We start from the raw sequence: 19,952 nt of genomic DNA, 5'->3' as shown, positions 1-19,952 counted from the left end.
AAATGCTAAGAAACGACAAAACACCCGTTGACAGGAGGCTGATCCCAGGTGTATACAGAATACCGTTGTATGATAGGAGGCTAAATAAGGAGTTATATTATATAGGAGCCACTAAAAGATCATTAAATGAAAGATTGAAGGAGCACAAAAAGAATGTAAGCTTTAAACAACCAGTCACGGCTTTGGCCAATTACGCGATAGCAGATCCAACAGAGATCGACATCAAATGGAGCAAGGCAGATGTCATACAAAAAGTGAAAAATATAAAACATCTAAAATATGCAGAAGCCTGGCACATTTACAAGAGCAAAGAAAAAGGGCGTAATATAAATTTCCGTGAATCGAACAAAATAGCGTCGGCATGGAAAGCGGCAACTTTAAAATTATAAAATTATATTTATGAGCATGCGCAATCGAGAAGAACGTGCAGTTTGGAATCTCCGTTATGCAAATTTGAAATATATTTCGATTGATAATTCGACCCTGATGAAGGTTTGTGAATCAGACCGAAAACGTTCGACAGATGTAAACTAGACTGCATTTTAAAGGTATAGTGAATTTTTGTTATTCTGATTCCACCTAGAAAACCAAATTCTTGCTGCCACACGACCAACCACCTCACGATGTTCGGGAATTGGATGACCAGCTAGTGAACGCCTGGTACCATATACCTCAGACTATCTACCAGCACCTTGTCGAATCAATGCCTTATATGTGTTGGCAGTTTTGTGGGTGAAAGGTCGTCTACGACGTATTAAACAGGTGGTCATAATATAATGGCTTTCTTCGGTGTATATACATTTTACTTATATATACTTTTTGATATATACAGTGAAAACTGCCTTAGGCGACCACCTGCATTCGACGGGCACCTGCCAAAACGGGCAAAAATTTCTGGCACGGAATAGTTTATTCATAGAGTCTTCGTATAAGTTACCTGTATTAAACGACCACCTGTGTAATGCGACCGCGGGCATCGATTTTTGGTCCGAAACAACATACAACACCTGCAATAAGCGACCACTTTCGCGAATGTATCCGGTCTAAACTATTGTAAGAACCCATCTCAACAACGTTTCCACCTCCTAATATAATGAATTAGTCTAAATTCTAGTTCTAACCCATCTCTGGCACGTCCCACACCCTTGAAATTAGATGCAGGTGTTATTAAATTAGTCTAGCAATAAATTAGTCTAGCAATTAGTCTATCTTGTATATACTTTTTGATATATATTTATTTATTTACACACAAACCTCTGTAGGTGTGTCTAGTTCGTTTACTATTTTTAATATCTCGGTATGAAATAATGATTAAGAAACGAAATTTGTTACGTCAACTTTTATATAAGGGACATCGATGCTCTTAAATTTTGGTAGTTAAACGTCGAAGGGTTGGAAGAAACAAGGAAGTCATGTCTTATCTCGAGTAGGGTCAGTAGTAATCAACTTTTTCTCGATGTCAGCATTTACGTTTTGTGTAATAAAAACTATCTCTGTAAAATTAAGCTTCTTGTCATATTATAATAAATAATAGTATTAGCAATATTTCATATAAAATTTTAACTTTATCTTAAAATACATTTTAGTACTTTTCTGCCGAAAAGATAAGCAATTGATTGTTGGACTTTTTACTATAAAAAGTAATTAATTTTCATATATTTATCAATTTTCAGATAATTCTTTCTCCGCATATATTTGTAGTGTTTTAAGTATATATAAAAAAATTTTAAGTTTAAATTATATCAGAGACGAATTTATATCATACTTGAAAAATGATTTAATTGCTTATTACTTCTTGACGAAACTTTAAGGTTTACTGAACCCAAATAACACGGTAAACCTTTAAACTTTAAAATAAATATTATATATTATCTGATAGAATTGCAGATTTGATGAGTAATACTACAGATACAATGTACAGAAAATTGTAGATGACACTTATTAGATAAATTAATAGAGAATGGAGAGGAAAGACAAAAGTAACCCTTTCGATACAGTTAGTGTTTTTTCTCGTACATTTTTCTGGTATGTAATAATATTATTTTTTATTATAATTGAAATTTTTTAATATAATTAACTACTAAGTTGTTTGCTCAGAGATGATCTTTGAAACCTTTTATTTTTTCATACCTTCATTTCATGTTATAATACATGTGTATATGTTACCGCTAAAGCTCGAAATCCGTTAATGTGCGCATTACCTAGCTAATCTGCAGATTAACTAGGGTGATCCGTTAAAGCTGCGAAAATTATTCCATTTCTCAAATTACCTAGGTAATGTTCAGATTATCTAGGTAATCTGCAAATTACCTACTAGGCACTCGGTAAAGTGAAAATAAGATTTTTGCTGGAACAACAGCAACGTTTCTGTACGCTTAAATTAACATAATGTTATTTATTTAATTTTCAATATCTAAAGAATCAAGTTAATACAATCAACAAATTAGTTGATTGAATCAATCATCAATCAATTAAAAAAACTTTAATACAAAAATCAAACGGTTTAAAATATTACTACAATTAGGGAAATGAATTTGCAAAACATATGATAAAATTGTACTTACTTATTAGTGCAATCTAAAGATTGGTGACACTTTGAATTACGTAGCAATTGGTTTTTGCGACAAGCACGCCTATTTGTGGTACATTTAGATTTGCAGTCACATTTTCTGAAACCCTGCCCAGTACCAAGGGATTGTTTTATTGCTGTTTGACGTAAAGATATTTCTACAGCAGGGACATCCATCTTCTTTCGTTAAAAATCTCTCTTTGCAAACACTGAATTCAGATTTTGCATACAATTGTTTTAAAATACCTGTTTTAGTATCAAGTTTATAAAAGCCATCCTCTGTTTTACTAAGAACCACAGCTAAAATTGAACGTGCATCAGTTTTTGCTCTGTCTTCTTCGGGTACTTTAATTCTCACAGCGAAACCTTCATCGACGTTTGGGTGCTTTGCATTAGAAACTGCTAACATTTTCTTTGCTTGCTTTTCTAAACATTTCTTGGCTTCATCACGCTGTATTTTCTGATCCATATTCTTTTTACAGATGATGCACAATACATTCTTACCATACCCTTCCTCTTTAGGATCTACTTCACCACAAACTGCGTGAACAAACATATTACACGATTTACACTTGTGAGCACTTGATGCTGCTTTTGAGCAAACAATACAGACTATGTCTTGTATAGTGCTCTTTACAGGCTCCGTACGAAACTGTGATGGCGATTCTGCTGAAGTTGAGAGTAACTCAGTGATGACTTCTTCAACTTGCAGAGGCGATTCCTTGGAGGTGCAGGGTAACTGAATATTCTTCGTGACTGCATCATCAATAAACAATACAGAAGGCAGTTTAAGATTACTATCGGTAAATTCTTGTATTTCTATAGGTGATTCTGCAGAAGCGGGGGATAACAGAATGTCCTCTTGAGTAAGATTTGACTGTGATCTCATAATCACAGTCTCTTGTGAATATTTTAATTTTTCAAGGTCTTCTTCAGTTTTTATCGAATGTCAAACAATTCTCCGGCATGGACAAACTTTTTCAAACCTTTGTCGCGCATCTGACAACGGCTCAATGAATTTTTCACAGCCTCGTACAGTCAACACATCACACCTTTGAATTATTTGATATTCTCGAGATAATTCTTTCTTCTTGGAAACTTTTATTTGCTTTACATCTTCAATTATGGAATCATACTTTGGTTTGTTATTAAAACACTACGTATTATATTTTAAATCTTCGCTAAAGAGGTTTGCGAAGAATTTTTTCTTGATTTTACTCACCAATTCGGTGCTTGCTTGCATTCTAGGATTTAAATTTATCTACGTTAAAAGAAGGAGTGGAGAAAGGAAGTGAAAGAAACAAACTTTTGAATTTTAACGATACGGAAGCCGTTAATGTGCAGATTACCTAGGTAATTTGAGAAATTGAACAATTTTCGCAGCTTTAACGGATCACCCTAGTTAATCTGCAGATTAGCTAGGTAATGTACACATTAACGGATTTCGAGCTTTAGCGGTAACATATACACAAATGTTATATTATTGTTGTATTAAATATTCTGATTTTAGAAAATGAAATTGCAAATCTTCCTGTGTGCACAACATTGTGAAAAAATACGGTATGCATTCATAGTGATTTGGAGATTGTTAAGATAAATCGAAAAGATTTAATTAAAATCATTCTGTTTATCAAACACCCGATGTACAGTACTCTGTATTGTACATGTGATGCAATCATTTGTCGATATTGTCAAGCAAATAATTATAACAAGAGAATCCCTTGACGATTTACGGTCAACGTAAAAGTGTACGATTTTTATAAAACATTCCATGCATAGATATCACTACACTACTGTATGTTATTTTGTACACTATATTTAACATATTTAGGCCCTACTACCAGATTGCATTTTATTAAGTATTTATAACTTTTCGAAGCAGTGTCGAAAAACTGTTTGAGTTTGTTTTGGTCAAAATGTACAGAACAAAATGGCCATTCGTGCAGGGTTACTTGAGGCAATGAACTATATTATCGAAAATTTTAACTGTAACAGAATTATTATTTTTTTTTTTTTGGTAGAAATTTTTTACATTAGTGGAAAGAAACTATACTACCGTAAACAACAGAAGGTAACAAGTATGAAGTAAAAATATCAAGATCTTCTTTAGAAGCTTTAAGTCACTACATAAGGTCCGGACCTCCTCATTTTGTGCATGCTATTAATCCGTATCTTACCTTTCGTTGATTTTATTTGCTTGAGGAATAATTCTTTTATACACTCACTATTTGTATCGGACATATCTTTAACTGATAACGTTGCTTCCTCAGTTTTGCCTACATTGACCTTAATTAAAAGTATTATACTTGATGTTAATACATGGACCTTAGCTATTTCAACAAAGCTAGACCTATTTTTACACCTCACCTCTAATTCTTTTTTCATCTCTTTTGCCGTTCGTACTGTACCATCCATCTCTAGCCACGATGCCTCCCACCATAGTTTATGTGACCACCTCCCCCATTGCTTCTCTCTGGGCCATCCCCCTAAGCTTTTGCTCTAAGGGATGGCCGTGGTACTGAGTCCACTACAATGACTAAGCGGAAGTACTCGGGGGTGAATGGTGAATCAAGAATACAACTAATATTTGTGGTGGGTAGGCTAAAGTTTCCCCACTACCAATATTTGCAAGGAGTTTTTGATTACACATCAAAGTAGATTATTCGAGCTTATATCAAGTAATATACCTCTGACTAGGTGAGGAACAGAACATAATATTGGTACAGAGAAAAATACGTATATTACAGAGTCCATTTGCAAGTACATATATCTTATCAGATGAAAAAATGCTGACAGATTATTATATAAACAACACTTCCACAACTATATTTTGACCTATTTATGCAACTCGGATAATATAAGTATACAGGCATACCTCGACTTACGTCGTTTCGAGTTACGTCGTTCCCGATTATACGTCGTTTGTCAAAAAAGTATATGGAAAATTAAAAATCAAGTTTAAGTCATTTTATTCGACTTTACGTCTGTCCGCCACAAATATTGAAGTCGTAATATCACTAGAAAAACGTTTAAAGCACATAAAATCATATTAAAATATATACAAGTATGTACTGTATTTACAGTACATGCATTCGTAAATTTAGATTACTTTTTTCTGTACTATATTAAAAACTAAAATTTATTTGTTTGTAAGCTTAAAATAGATTCTTATTAACCATATATTATTAAAAATGCATTAGTAAATAAAATACAGAACCGGGAATGGTAATTTACGGTTTAGCCTAGTGATAAGTAGATTCGGAGACAAGCAAATTTGACTTATGTCGTTTTTCGACTTACGTCGTTCTCCTGGAACCAATTACCGACGTAAGGCGAGGTATACCTGTATTTTCACTGATTTATTTAATTTATTTATAATTTAATAAATTAACTGATTATTTTTATCAGTTAATTTAAACAATAATTTTTACAGCTATAAGAAATTGTTTTAAAGGTTACAAATAAACAACATTTCGGACTTGTACAGGAAAACTTATGAAATCGTCTAAACGTTTTTCGCAGTCTCTGAAACAGAGTTTTTTGCAATGGAAATGTTAATGTCATCAGACGTCACAGAACTTTAAAACAATTGACATAAACTCAGGCAGAAAAAACCTATAAAACGAGGTCAACTCCGATACGGTTGATTGTGCACCAGAGGTGGTGAAAAGGAAGTTTTACTTTTTTAACTTTTTTGTGTCAGTCTTGAATGTTGTATAATTTGTATATTATTTAAGTAGATATTTCGAACTAGATTTTTATTTTAAATATAGCCAATGACTTTGAACATTTGGATGTAGTTAATGACGATGAATTCGTTTCAAATAAATAATGCATTTGGAATGTCTTTAACAAATGTACCCTGAACATTTATTGAATTCATTCCAATAATGTGAATAGAATTTCATCTGCACCGACACGTGACTGACTTAATTTTAAATCTAAATCAAAGTAATTGGTTCCTAGCTTTTACATTTTATGCTTGTAATGTATATAATGTGGCAAAGTATTGAAATTGTATCAAATTTGACCCTCCTAGATTATTTGACAAATCTTGATGTATTGTGATTCCCAATATTTACCTGCCTCTGCCTTTGACATTTTTTTGGGATAGGATGGTCTCAAACACGCGATTCGTAGTATACACATACGGTACGTAAAGCGCGTGTCTGTGTTTGTATCTATTTCATTTAATATCTCGGAATGAGGTAACGATTAAGGGACGAAATTTAAACTGTAGCTTGTATATAAAGGGCATTGATGCTCTTAAATTTTGATGGTTAAAAGTCAACGGGGTGGAGAGACAGAAAGAAGTCGTGTCGTACCTGGAGTGGGGTCAAATTTAATTAAGATCTTTTATTTCCTTATTAGCATTTACTAATTTTTCATGAAAACTTATCTCAATCCTTAAAATTCAGCTTTTCCGCTGTTTTATAATTACAATATAACAGTTATTTTTAAAAAATGAAACGTCATATTTGATAGCACTGCACAAAATTTTTACTTTGTATTCATATAACGTCATGAAATTTCAAGGTTTTCCAAACACAGATAACAAGCTAAACCTTTACACTTAAAAAAACAAATATTATATTTTTTTGATAATCTGAAACCGAGTTGTGACTCTTTCATTTTTAAACACTATGTAGTGTAATAAATTGGCGTTCTTATCATTTTAATAACACTTGGCGTTCAATCATCTTTATTTAGTTCAACTGAACTAAATAAAGATGATAGAATGCCAAGTGTTTAAGAATCGAACGAATATTATTTGTTATGTAATAGATGTGTAGGATTGATGAGTAATACTACATATGCAGCTAATAGAAAACTGTAGATGAGAATGTAGAGGAAAGAAAAAAGTAATCCATTCGATACTGTTTGTTTTTTTCTCGTATATTTTTTTGTGTGTAACATTATTTGTTTTTTAAATTAAAAATTGAAACTTTGTATAAGTTGTTTGCTTACTGGTAATCTTTTAAAACAAAACTTTTAATTTCTTCTTACTGTCATTTCTTAATCTAATACATGTGTATATACAAATTTCATATTCTGGTTGTATTATATATTCCGATTTTAGAAGATGAAACAGCAAACCTTCCCTTGTGCACGAGATTGTGAAAAACATACAGTATATATTCATAGCGATTTGTATATTCGTAAGATAAATCGAAAAGATTTAATTAAAATTATTTTGTTTATCAAACACCCGATGTACTCTGTATTCGATGTGTATTTAATTTTTCGTTTAATCTAATATATTGTGCTAAATATAATTAAAAACAAAATTTAATCAGTTGTTAAAGTCATTATTTCAAGTAAGTAATAAAAAATTTTATCGATTATATTATTACCACTCAAACAATTCACAAGCCTTTTATGTAGCTCATAACGTAAAGGTATCGAATATATATAGGCCTATAATTACGCAGCATTATGCTTGGTGAAAAGATAATTTCACATTTGTATTACTAAATATACGAACAATAACTCATCAGATAAACAAAATAAAGTAGTCATTATACGAGCCGTGTTTTTTAAGTAAGTATCGTTTTAAAATAGGACCACTGCAGTGCTACAGTGATGTTCCGTGAATGTGTGCTGAGTACCTACATCTGTTGGCTAGCCACAAGCGCAATTACGGAAGTGTGAGGGACGAACAGACCCTTGATAAAGTATTATTTTAAATTTTAATTATTGAAACATTCCATTGAAAATTGAACGTTTTATCAAGTTAGGCTAAAAGCCATAAAAATTTATTTCCCACGGAGTTGGTTCCTTGTTGAAGAGGATCCAGCTAGTCAGCGATGTGTCACCCGGAACTTTCGATAGAGTGCCTATATTGGACGCCAGACCATTAACAACAACCATCTGCCTCATGGAAAAAACCCAAGAGGAATAAACAAGAAAAAACGAAAAAAAACACCCGAGGTCAGTCGTCTTCCAACGCCCGTCCACAAAAGTTATCCTCAAGAATTAACCCTGTGTCCAAGAATCCAGAATTCAACCCGTGACAAAGATCGTGCCTTTTTAAATATATCATCCCCATTTCCGTGCCGTCACATCGTAGTGCTCCTATTAACGGACAAGACCCAGAAAGAATTTTGAGCGAACATTCCATCGACGTCAACAGTGTCATCATACTACAGATCTGCGACCTAGAAGAAATGTATTTATTAACCCGCGATTCGGTTGTAAACTCTCTCTCTCAACGGCCTAGTATAATTAAGCCCGATAATATGCCCGATATCTCTGTATTGTCTTTGGTTCTTATTAAAATTGTTATTTGTTAGAAAATATGGAATCCGAGTGAGTCACTTCCTCGTCTGTCTTTTCACCTCTACTCCGAATCGCTCACCCGCTACAGCTCGCGTGACGTAACGTCGCGATTTCCGAGTCCTGCGAGACTCGGTGGTGTCAGATTCAGGTCTCCTGACGTGGTGTCAAAGAGACGCCGACCCTACTGTCACAGAAGCATTCCTTCGTTTTACGTTTGTTTGTACGTTTGTTTAAAATGCCTCAGACATTTGAAACTCCCACCGATTGAGAAGTACGCTCGGTGATTTCATTTTTAATTAATGCAAAAGACGTGAAAGTGGCTGACATTCAACGGCAGATTAATGAGGTGTATGGAAAAAACATTATGAACGATGGAATGGTAAGAACATTGGTTAGAGCATTTATAGATAGCGGTACTAATGTCCCCATGACGACGAAAATAGTGGGCGACCGTCTGTCACTACTGAAAACTTGGTGCAGAAAGTTATGCAAAAGTTCGAGAAAAAAGACGCTTTACGATTTTGTCATCCAAAACAAAAGGTATGGCAAGCTCAGTAATGAAATTGTTTTGCTTCCTGACAGTGCCCGTTCACACGTGGCTCAAGGAACTCGAAATCTTATCACATCATATGGCTGGGAACAGTTTGATAACCCTACGTATAGTCTAGATCTATCGACTAGTGACTACCACTTGTTCCTCCACTTGAAAAAGGCATCTAGGCAGCCGGCCCTATGACGACGATGATGTCAAAACGCCGTGCTGTAGTGGTTGGCAAATCAGGCGGCAGGTGTCTATGAGGATGGAATTCAGAAGCTAGTTATACGATATGTAAAGTGCCTTCATATTGGAGGAAATTATGTTGAAAAGTAGATTAAAGTACAGGCTATCGTGTAAGAATAAAATTATTTTAAAAGATTCAGTTGTGTTTTTTTTTAAATCAAAACAGTACTTACTTATAAAACACTCCTCATATTTCACGATAGTCTTCTTTCTGTAATATACGTATTTGATCTTATCTGATAAGAATTCGGTTGTTGAAAGTACACCTTGCATAATTTAAATATCGTTTATAACATGTGGAAATTAGTAGGGGATATGTTTTATTGTGAGAATCAGTTAGATTTATTTTTGTTTCACTAATCTTGGATTATATCAATAGATCTAGAATATCTAGTGAATAATTTTTGACCGATAATAATTTAATGTTATATTTAAGTCAGCTAATTTATTCATTTAATCAATAATTTATTTATTTTCATAATCTTTCTAGTACTGTTTTCTATATACTGTGCTCTTTCTCTCTCTCTCTCTCTCTCTCTCTCTCTTTTAATTAATTAATTAATTAATATATACGTAGAATATAGAGGGGGTCACACGACATAATCAAATTCGCCACTCGGCGATATTTTTATGAAAGTGGCAATAAAATGTCTAGTCGGCTCGTTTCGACATTCATCATGAAATTAAATCGCAAATCACACTTCTGGAAGAACAGTAGAATATCGAGCTTCCGTGTGATGGGTGTCTCGTGCACCACGCATCTAGCGATTTAGTAAAGTAACGCGGCATGTTCGAGCAGAAAGTTTGGAAATGACTTCGAAAGTTGTTTCGTGCAATGGGAGTGTTCAAAATCTCGCCGTCAATCCGATGAGATGTGACGGAAGTGACGGAACCGTTGGCGTCGACAGAACACAAACGCTAACTGCCGCAGATATGGTAGGGGAAATAACAAAAAAAGAAAAATTGCGAACGACGTTGACTTCCACGTTATGTTAAACGTATTTTTTAACTTATTTAATGAGAACAGCTTAAAGAAAAATGACTATTTCGAACTACACTTTAACAACTAAAACAAATTATGTGATGTCAGATATAAATATACCAGTACATGCCTCGCAGGGATGAATTATCTGGACTTGTTTAGCATACGCCGCATGCTTAAGAAAAGGTTTTGGCTGTCGATATAATTTTTATATGAGAACAAGTATGCCAATAATAATTTATTCTAATGTGTAAACTCTTTTATCATTTCTATGTGCTTTAACATTAATAGCTAGTGGCTACCGTTTTAAGTCAGCGCGATACTTGTGGGAACTCGATCGCTTGCTCGTGTGGAGGTTTGCCATGGCAAATGCGCGCGCATAACGTCATTCGAAGCATTTAACACGGCTAGATTGTATCGAAAGCTTGCGGTACCCAGTCAGCATACATGTATTGTGTACAGAGACAGATCTACATAGGGCTTAAGCCCTGGGACCCCAGTGTCAAGGGCCCACAAATATTCAATTACTAGCAGGTGGGCCCGGCGTTGCTCGGGCAAAAGTAACGATAACTAAGATAAAGATTATTACGTTACAATCAACCTTACCAGTTTTCACAGAATGCAAGAATTGGGTCCCCTTGTTTCCAGACTAATTAGAGAATTTTTAGATGGTTCTAAAGATATGTTCGATTTCCCGCAAAAACGAAAAAACTGCATCTGCGCCTGTAAATCTTGCACGTCGCTTTCTCTTAACAATTCCACTGTTACGTAACACTTCCATTGTTACTTAAAACTTCCATTGTTACTTAACACTTCCATTGTTGATGGAAATGTTAAGCCTTAATCCTGTCTTTCTCCCCGGGGGAATTTTTCGAAAAATCCCTTCTTAATGTGCGTTTTCGTGACGTACTCTGTGTACCAAATTTCACCTTTTAACTCCTAACCGTTTAGGCTCTGCGCTTATTATTATTATGTTGGGTTTTGTGAGTTATACTCAGTACACACCGGTGGCTGTGTACTATGCCGGACCAGAGTCAAGGCATAGCAATCAAAACAAAATTAAAATTTAATAAGTGTGTCAGTGTGTGTCTGTATTCAGGAATTTCCTAACAATGTGGCATGTATTCAATATAGTGGCCTTCTGTAGTGTTATGTATGTATTTCTATTCAATTGTAATGTTCCCAGGCTTTTGCGTAGTGTGTGTGGTATCACACCTGTACAGGAGAGAACAACAGGTACAATAAGCACCCTATCCATCCTCCACAGATGCCTTATTTCCTGGGCGAGTTCTGTGTACTTGCTAATTTTTTCAGTGCATGTGTTTTGTACATTGTGAGTGTTTGGAATGGCTATGTGTGTAATGTATGTGATTTTATTGTGTTTGTCAATGAGTGTGATGTCTGGTCTGTTGTGATAAATTGTTTTATCTGTGATTATGGCTCTGTCGTAGTACATTTTGTGCGTGTAGTTTTCCAATACTGTCTGTGGAATATACTTGTAGTATGGTTCGTGAATGTCTACCAAGTTGTGTTTCTTTGCAAGCTCTGGATGTATTATATTTGCTACTTGATTATGTCTGTGTAAATAATCTGCCTGTGCCAAGAAGTGATGTGTTGTGTAGTTTCTGGCATGATGTGACATTTTCTGCGTGTGTCATTTGTGAGTGTTGTATCTTTGAGTACGTGTTTTCTGTAGTTTTTAGTATTTATGACCTGATCTTGTATGGCAATCATGAATCTTCCCTCTCCCCAGAGGCATCCCCGATCTAACCAGCTGTTTGACGCATTTTTGTCAACAAAATCCTGGGCCAGGTCATAAGGATGCCTGCCGTGGAGTGCCTTTCGAGCCCACAATTGCTTGATGGTGTCTATGCTTTTTATGTGTTGTGTCATGTCTGTATGATGAGAGTGTAAGTTTAATGGTGTGTTATTTCAGTCTGCTAGAGTTACTGCTTTATGTAACTGTGATGTTTCTCGTTTCCTGTAGAAAAACTCTCGCAGTGACTGTATTTGCTTGTAGTGAAGGTTAACTATGACAATCAGGCAACGTCCGCCATCTTTACGTGGAAGGGTTAATCTTTCTGTGGCGGATTTAGGATGATGATGTTTATGCTTAATAAGTGTTGTTGTTGTTTTCCTTTGTAGTTGCTCGAGATCTGTGTGAGTCCAATGTATAACTCCAAAAGAGTATGTGAGTATTGGGACGACATATGTGTTTATTGCTTTAACTGTGTTCTGAGAATAGCGTTTAACCTACTTTCGTATTTTTTAATTAATCTTTGCTTTATTTGTGTATGTTCTGTTAGTTTGGCCTGTTGGAATCCTAAATACTTGTAGAGCTCGCCCTTTTCCATGGATTCAATAATGTCCCCATTTCCAAGTGCAAAATCTTCTTTCTTTAGGATTCCTTTTTCTATGTGAAGTGTTTTGCATTTGTCTAAGCCAAACTCCATTTGTATGTCCTTGGTATATGAGTGTGTGATTTGTAAGAGCTGCTGAAGTTGTTTTTGTGTGGATGCATAAAGTTTTATGTCGTCCATGTAGGCCTGCATGAGATGTGACAGCGTAAACTGTGTTGTTTTTTCATGTCTGATATTGTAGCCATAATGCGTGTTGTTTAATATGTTGGATAATGGGTTCAGGGCTAGGCAGAACCAGAGAGGACTCAAGGAATCTCCTTGAAAAATTCCTCGCCTAATGAATATTTCGTTTGTTTGTATGGAAATGTTACTAACCCTGAGATGTAGTGTTGTTCTCCAGTGCTGCATAGTGTTTTGGAAGAATGCAATTAGTGATGGATGTATTTTATACATGTGTAGAATATGTAGCAGCCAACTGTGTGGAATGCTGTCAAATGCTTTTCTGTAGTCTATATATGCCATGTGTACGTTTTTGTGTTGTTTGTGTGCCTTGCCGTAGAATGACTGAATCTATGAGTAACTGTTCTTTGCATCCCTTGTGATTTCTACAGCAACCTTATTGTTGTTCTATAAAAATGTTGCATTCTTTAACATTTTTGTATACTTTGTTTGCGATACAGGATGTCAATAATTTATATAGTGTTGGAAGACATGTAATTGGTCTGTATTGTGTGGGGTCTGTGGTTTTGTTGTTTTTAGGTTTCATGTAGGTGATTCCCCGAGTAAGAAATTTTGGCATGTCTTGTGGATTGATGATGATGTGTGTTAGATGTTTAGCTAGTTCCTGGTGCAGTGATGTAAACTTTTTATACCAGAAATTGTGAATGTTGTCTACACCAGGTGTCTTCCAGTTGTGTGTTCTGTTAANATACACAAAGTATACATTCAACAAAAATGTAAGAACCGTCATGAAGGAGATTGCGGACAATAAAGGATCAACGTTGATCGTAAAACGAGCTCCGAATCTGTACAAGATCCTAAGAAATGATAAAGGGCATATTAAGAAGGAGGATAAAGCAGGAGTGTATAGGATCCCGTACATGAATCAGCAGTTAGCAATAGAAAAGGAGTACATAGGAGTTACAACGAGAAACCTAGGAATAAGGGTCAAAGAGCATAAATATGATATTAGAAAAAGATCTAACACAACAGTTCTGGCCCAGATGGCTCAGGCCGAAGGATCCGTAGTTGGGTGGGAGGATGCGGAAATCATTAGAGAAGTGCACTCCCCAACTTTAGCGGAAAATGCCGAAAAAATGGAAATATATAGGAGCAGGTTAGATGAAAAATGCATAAACGCCAGAGATGCGGAGGGCCTACCTTCAGCATGGAAGTACGCCGTTAAAAAACTTACAAGTAGCTCTTGAATTGCTCCATATCCGCAATCGCGATATGGGAACCTTAATGATTTTTATTGCTTAACAAATAGTGGCTTATAATATTATTTAGTAGTTGTGTTATTTATTTTTACATTTATATATTTTTACGCTTTAATTTTTATTTTAATTAGTTGCTACGTTGTCGGTTTTATCTCTTTGAATTTGAATTTGGCGTTCTATTTTTCTTATTCCAAATTCGAATGTTTCAACCTGAGGATGATCTATGGAGTAGATCGAAAACGTTAGTTTTTAATAAACTACCTTGGCAAAAAATAAGGTGTTCATTACTGGATTAACTTAGTTCTTTGATTTATAATATTCAAATGAATATAAGCATTAAGTAAAATATTGTAAATATCAGCTCTAATGTTTTCAAGTAATGAGCAGAATCACCACAATTTGATACAAGAGCTCTTTAACCTCTAACGCAATGTTTAAAATCCTCCTTTTTTAATATACAGTAAATGCAAAAGACATCTTATTGATAAAATCACGATAAAATATATAAAATAATAAAACGGTCATTGAAATGTTTTTCCACGGCATCAAATGTTTCTTATAGTATTTAAATTATTTCACATTAAAATAAGTTTTTATTAATTTAATATTTTAATAAGTAAAGACAAAATATATCCCAAAGTGTATCGAATCACTACTACTAGCGTGTACTAAAAGACATGAAATATCTGATATTTATTTATACTTGCAGGAGACGGCGGTAGTTGCATGTCAAGCATACTTCATAGGATTAATAATACATTATTTTGACAACAGACAGGAATGGAATCAATACAACGTTTACGTTACAGTTGTAGGATTCTTTGCTGTAACTGTGATTTATCTCTTTATATTTAATATTAATGCGTTTATAACTGAATTCTATGCAATGAAATTAAAGATAGCTCTGTGCACTCTTATATATAGAAAGGTGAGTAGCAAATATAATGTGTTATAAGCATTCAATTTATATTGTTTTTACATTAGGGTATTTTTATTAAATGGATTGAAGAAATGAAAAACAAATTCAAAGTACAGTAGAACTGCGATTATCCAGACTAATTGGGGATGAAGGAAGTCCGGATAAGGAAAAATTCGGATAATGGAAAAAACAACAATTGACAGTGAAAGACATGTACATACAATATGAATAATCTNATTATTATCAACCCGTCTCGATTATATATTAGATTACCATAAATTTTTATTACTTTTTCATTATAATATATTTTTTATATTCCATGTGTAGATATAATGGGCTTTATGATAGTCTATACTTTTTTTTCACTCCAATAACGTTACTGCCTATTGTTTAATGCTTGAGATAGGCCTATTATTCTTATTACAACTTTCAGCATGCTCAAAAATTTTGGTCAGGATTCGCCCCTGAGACTTTGGCACTTGAGTGATCCACGGATCACCAAGTGATCCATTTTATAATTTCAAGTGAGCCACTTGAGTTCCGAAAATAATGTATAATATACAAAAACAAATTATAAAACAAATATGAAACGAACACTTGAAAAATACATAAAAAATAAACTGAAAATAAATAATAAAAATAACATTTTTCTTTTATTACAAAGTTGCAATAACGAACATGCATTTTTATTTTTAAAAAATAAAAATTGTAACATAATTTCAAGGAGAAATCGATAAGTTTTGCAACGTCGATCGATAATTCCTTGACAGACATCTGGCAACACTTGTGTCGTTCCCGTCAGTTCTCTCAATTCACTCTCAGTTTTAGCACTTCTTCAGTAGTGCAAGAATAGTGACTCAATTATAGTTACGCAGTGAAATAATTATTATTATATAAAACGAATTATTACTATGGACAAACAAAAAGCAAAAAAGATTATTTCAAGATGTATGGGAAAAAAGTATGGATGTATCGAAAATGGTGATAAATTGATAAGTAGTTTAGGTACAGATGTAATTACCGCCAGAACTTACAATATTGAGCAACATTTTTCCTCAAAACATAAAAATGTGAGTAAAATGCCAAACAAAGAAAAATCTGAATACATTGCTAAACGTGTATTAAATTTTGAAAAACATCTGCCAGTTATGTTAAAGTTCTTAGCATTGGTACAGTACCAACGAAAAACCGTTTACAGACAGCGAATTTTTGAAAAACACATTCATAAATTGTTCCGAACACTTATTTAATGACTTCGCAAATAGAAAACAAATGATTGAGAGAAATAAAGAAATGCATGATCAGCTAGAACAGTTCAGCATCGCATTGAAGATATGACCGAAAATATTGATGAACAGGTCAAAAATTATTTGTTATCCAGTGACATAATTAGCATTGCACTTGATGAAATCACCGATATAAATACTGTGGGTAGGCTTGCAATTGTTATTAGATATGCATCAATAAATATTTCAAAAGCCAATGAAGAACTTTGCAGTCTTGCTTCTATGAATGGCACGACCAAAAACACTGACATTTTTCGTCAAGTTCAAGAGTTTGCTAATTTGAAATTAAATTATTAAATTAAATTAAATTAATTAAAACGGGCAAGTATTGGATTTAAAAAGTAAATTGTTTTCTATAACAACTGATGGAGTTTCAGCTATGAGATGAAAAACTGTTGGATTTGTGAAACTAATGGAAAATGAACTTGGCTTCTCACTTTATCGTTTCATTGTATCATATATGAAGAAAATTTATTTGCAAAGGCATCTACGCAACAACTTAAATATGTAATGGAAGAGGTTGTTAAGATTGTAAACATGATAGTAGCACGATCAGCATTGGTACACAGGCACTTCAATGCTTTTTTGAGAGAAATTGAATAGATATGTGGAGATTTGCTGTTACATTCGGAAATACGCTGGTTAAGTCGAGGTAAAGTTCTTAATACAGGGGGTGGGGAACTTTTTTAGCCATTACCCCAAAATATATTTGTGTAAGTTGATATTATCCCCCTCTTTTTGAAAAGGAGAAAATCGATACAAATTTAAATTAAACACTATTTATTGAATCATTTTACACTGAAAATGAGAAAAGTTTCATGAAAATAATAAACAATAGACAAACCAAATAAAATTATTATTTTGGAACAAAATAATTTCATTGAAAACTTGCTGTTTCATGTTTGATACAATAACTTATAAATTCGGGCTTTGTGATGTCAGAACAATTTGAATACAGTCTTCGGCGTTTAATCGATTTCTGTTCGTCGTCGTTATGTTTATCAGAGTGGAAAATCCTTGTTCACAAAGGTAAGTTGTTGCAAATGGCAGCAACTTTCTACCACCTCCTCCATGTGCAATTTTGAAAGCCTTTGCAGCTTCTGACATCCAAAAACACGACAGATCTATTTTGTTCTCAAATTGAATGCGTGCTTCCTTATTAGATCGAAGTTCAAAAAGAACCTCTGCCAAATCTTGAGGTTTTCTGGGATGTTAGCAATTTCATATTTAAAAGGATCTACAACCCCACAGACAGTATGTAAATCAAGATCTGGAAAGTAATCAAAGAACCGCTCTCTGAGTTTGGTAAGATGCCTCATAGCTGTATTCTTGATGTCATTAAGAGTAATTTTTTCACAATTTTCCAAAACCAAAGCCAACTTTGAAAAAGAAGCTCTCTTGTTTTGTTCTACTTTCTGTTTTCAATATAAAAGCTATAATCCAAATTCTGACAATTTTTCTCTGGCTGAAATGGAATTAATGTTTTTTCCTTGTAATTCGTTGTTCAATACATTTATATGCTCAAAACAAACTTTCATCTAAAAATGCACGATGCGCAACCCACGAGGAGTTTTTAAACCTATCTGTAAAAATATGCTTTTGATCAACCAAGAATTTTTATGTTGAGTCTTGAGAGACCACACTCGATTCAGAACATTTCCGCGAGAAAGCCAATTTACTTCTGTATAATAATACAAATGTTATTTTTAAAATAGTCTCATAAACGCCGGAAAGTTAAGCAACTCGTTGCGAGATTTGTTTATATCTCCTGGATTATCATAGCTGTATTTTTGCAGTTTTCGTTGTTGAATGTGTAACGTTTGTTTTCTTTAGAAACTGTCAAAAAATGTCACTAAACCGTAAATAATTGTATAAGAAATAAACAGAAAAAATTTCAAAAGTGAAGTTTTTCAGAAAACATTTTATCAAGTAGATAGGCTTTAACAATTGCGTTTGTGAACACGTACAGTACCTTTTTGTCGTAGAAAATGTATCAGATGCGATTGTAATGATGGTAGTTAGTAAGGATATATAATATGCACAATGCTGTTTTAACTAAAATGATTTTGGCAATTCGTAAATAATGAACGATCAGAGTGATTACGATGAATGATTTGTAGTGATAGATAGGGTTCATTGTGTTGTAAGTGAAGTACGATCATAGCAATTTCGGAACAGCCAGTACAAGAAAATTATGTCAAACAAGAATATTAAATAAATAATTTATTTTACAGTTGGATATTCCCCATAATAAACGAAGGAAGAAAGAGAGTTTTAAAAGAAGAAGATTTATACGAAACTTCTAAATATCACACTTCCGAGTATCTTGGGGATCAGTTTCAGAAGTAAGTAAATTTACTTGTGAAGAACGATATTTAAATTACCGTTCCCTAATACTTTCGACTAGAATTACGATTTCCTTAAGTTTAAACAATTTAAACAGAAAAAAGCTAAAGCTGTTTCATTTGTTATATTCATTGTTACATATTAATTAGTTATTGTTATTTGAGCAGTGAAATACTAGGCTTAGTATTTAAGGTTATTTTTGCCTTCTGTTGTGTAATGACGTGCTGGGAAGCACTTCTCACATTTGTTCCTATTGTGACACGGAGTCTTTAGCGAATCACGTGTCAAATGCATCCCCGTTAGAAAAACACTAGCAGGCTTGTTATTACTGAGCAATCAAGATTTTTACAAGTTGCATTTATAATCTTTTATTGTATTTCCAAAATAAAACGACAGTTTTAAAAGTATTAAGCATAACTTTACAAAAATTGCATAACACAAATTCAAATATTCTTGTCAAATTTTATGCTTAATCGAAGTTTATTTCCAGAGAATGGAACAAAGAATTGGAGAAGAGGAAATCGAGCATATTGAAAGCTTTATTACGTTTTGTTGGTTGGAAATACTTAATAATAATATTACTTGTGCTCATTCAGGTATTATGACAAATGATTTCAAACAGGTTGAAGCATGAGTGATTTGCAACAATTTGGGTATATTTATTTTTACTTAGGAAAATTTTAATTTAACATAAAATTATTATTACAATTTTTGAATTTAAATACATTTTTAATAATAATTTCTTATTAACATTATAAATTTATACTTCTTATAAGTAAAAGAAAAATCACTTCAAAGTGTATCATTCTCGGCGTCCGAAAATTACGATCAGGTCGAGAATGCCTTGTGATTTACGTAAAGTCCGAGTACTAAATTGTTGATATTCCAAAACTTTACGTATGTAACGTTTACTGTAATAAATTAACAGATGTAATATGATGTTAAGCTACTTGTTTCTAATCAACGTATCGTGCACATTATCTCATTCGTG

General features: G+C 33.6%; 1 protein-coding gene across 1 annotated transcript in view; it reads left to right on the top strand.

The window, feature by feature from the left end:
- The window catches only part of LOC111639490 (multidrug resistance-associated protein 4-like), a 26,049-nt gene extending 6,255 nt beyond the window's left edge, over positions 1 to 19,794 (top strand). Inside the window, exons 2-4 of the mRNA XM_023385381.1 lie at positions 18,850 to 18,960; positions 19,452 to 19,614; positions 19,738 to 19,794. Coding sequence (XP_023241149.1) covers positions 18,850 to 18,960; positions 19,452 to 19,566 — 226 coding nt within the window. The 3' untranslated portion in view covers positions 19,567 to 19,614; positions 19,738 to 19,794. The remainder of the gene's footprint in view (positions 1 to 18,849; positions 18,961 to 19,451; positions 19,615 to 19,737) is intronic.
- Positions 19,795 to 19,952: the final 158 nt, after the last annotated feature.

The sequence above is a fragment of the Centruroides sculpturatus genome, unplaced genomic scaffold (assembly GCF_000671375.1).
Source record: "Centruroides sculpturatus isolate CEXI.00-Female unplaced genomic scaffold, Cexi_2.0 scaffold1188, whole genome shotgun sequence".
Classification (NCBI taxonomy): domain Eukaryota; kingdom Metazoa; phylum Arthropoda; class Arachnida; order Scorpiones; family Buthidae; genus Centruroides; species Centruroides sculpturatus.
This window is presented reverse-complemented; position numbering and strand designations above follow the sequence as displayed.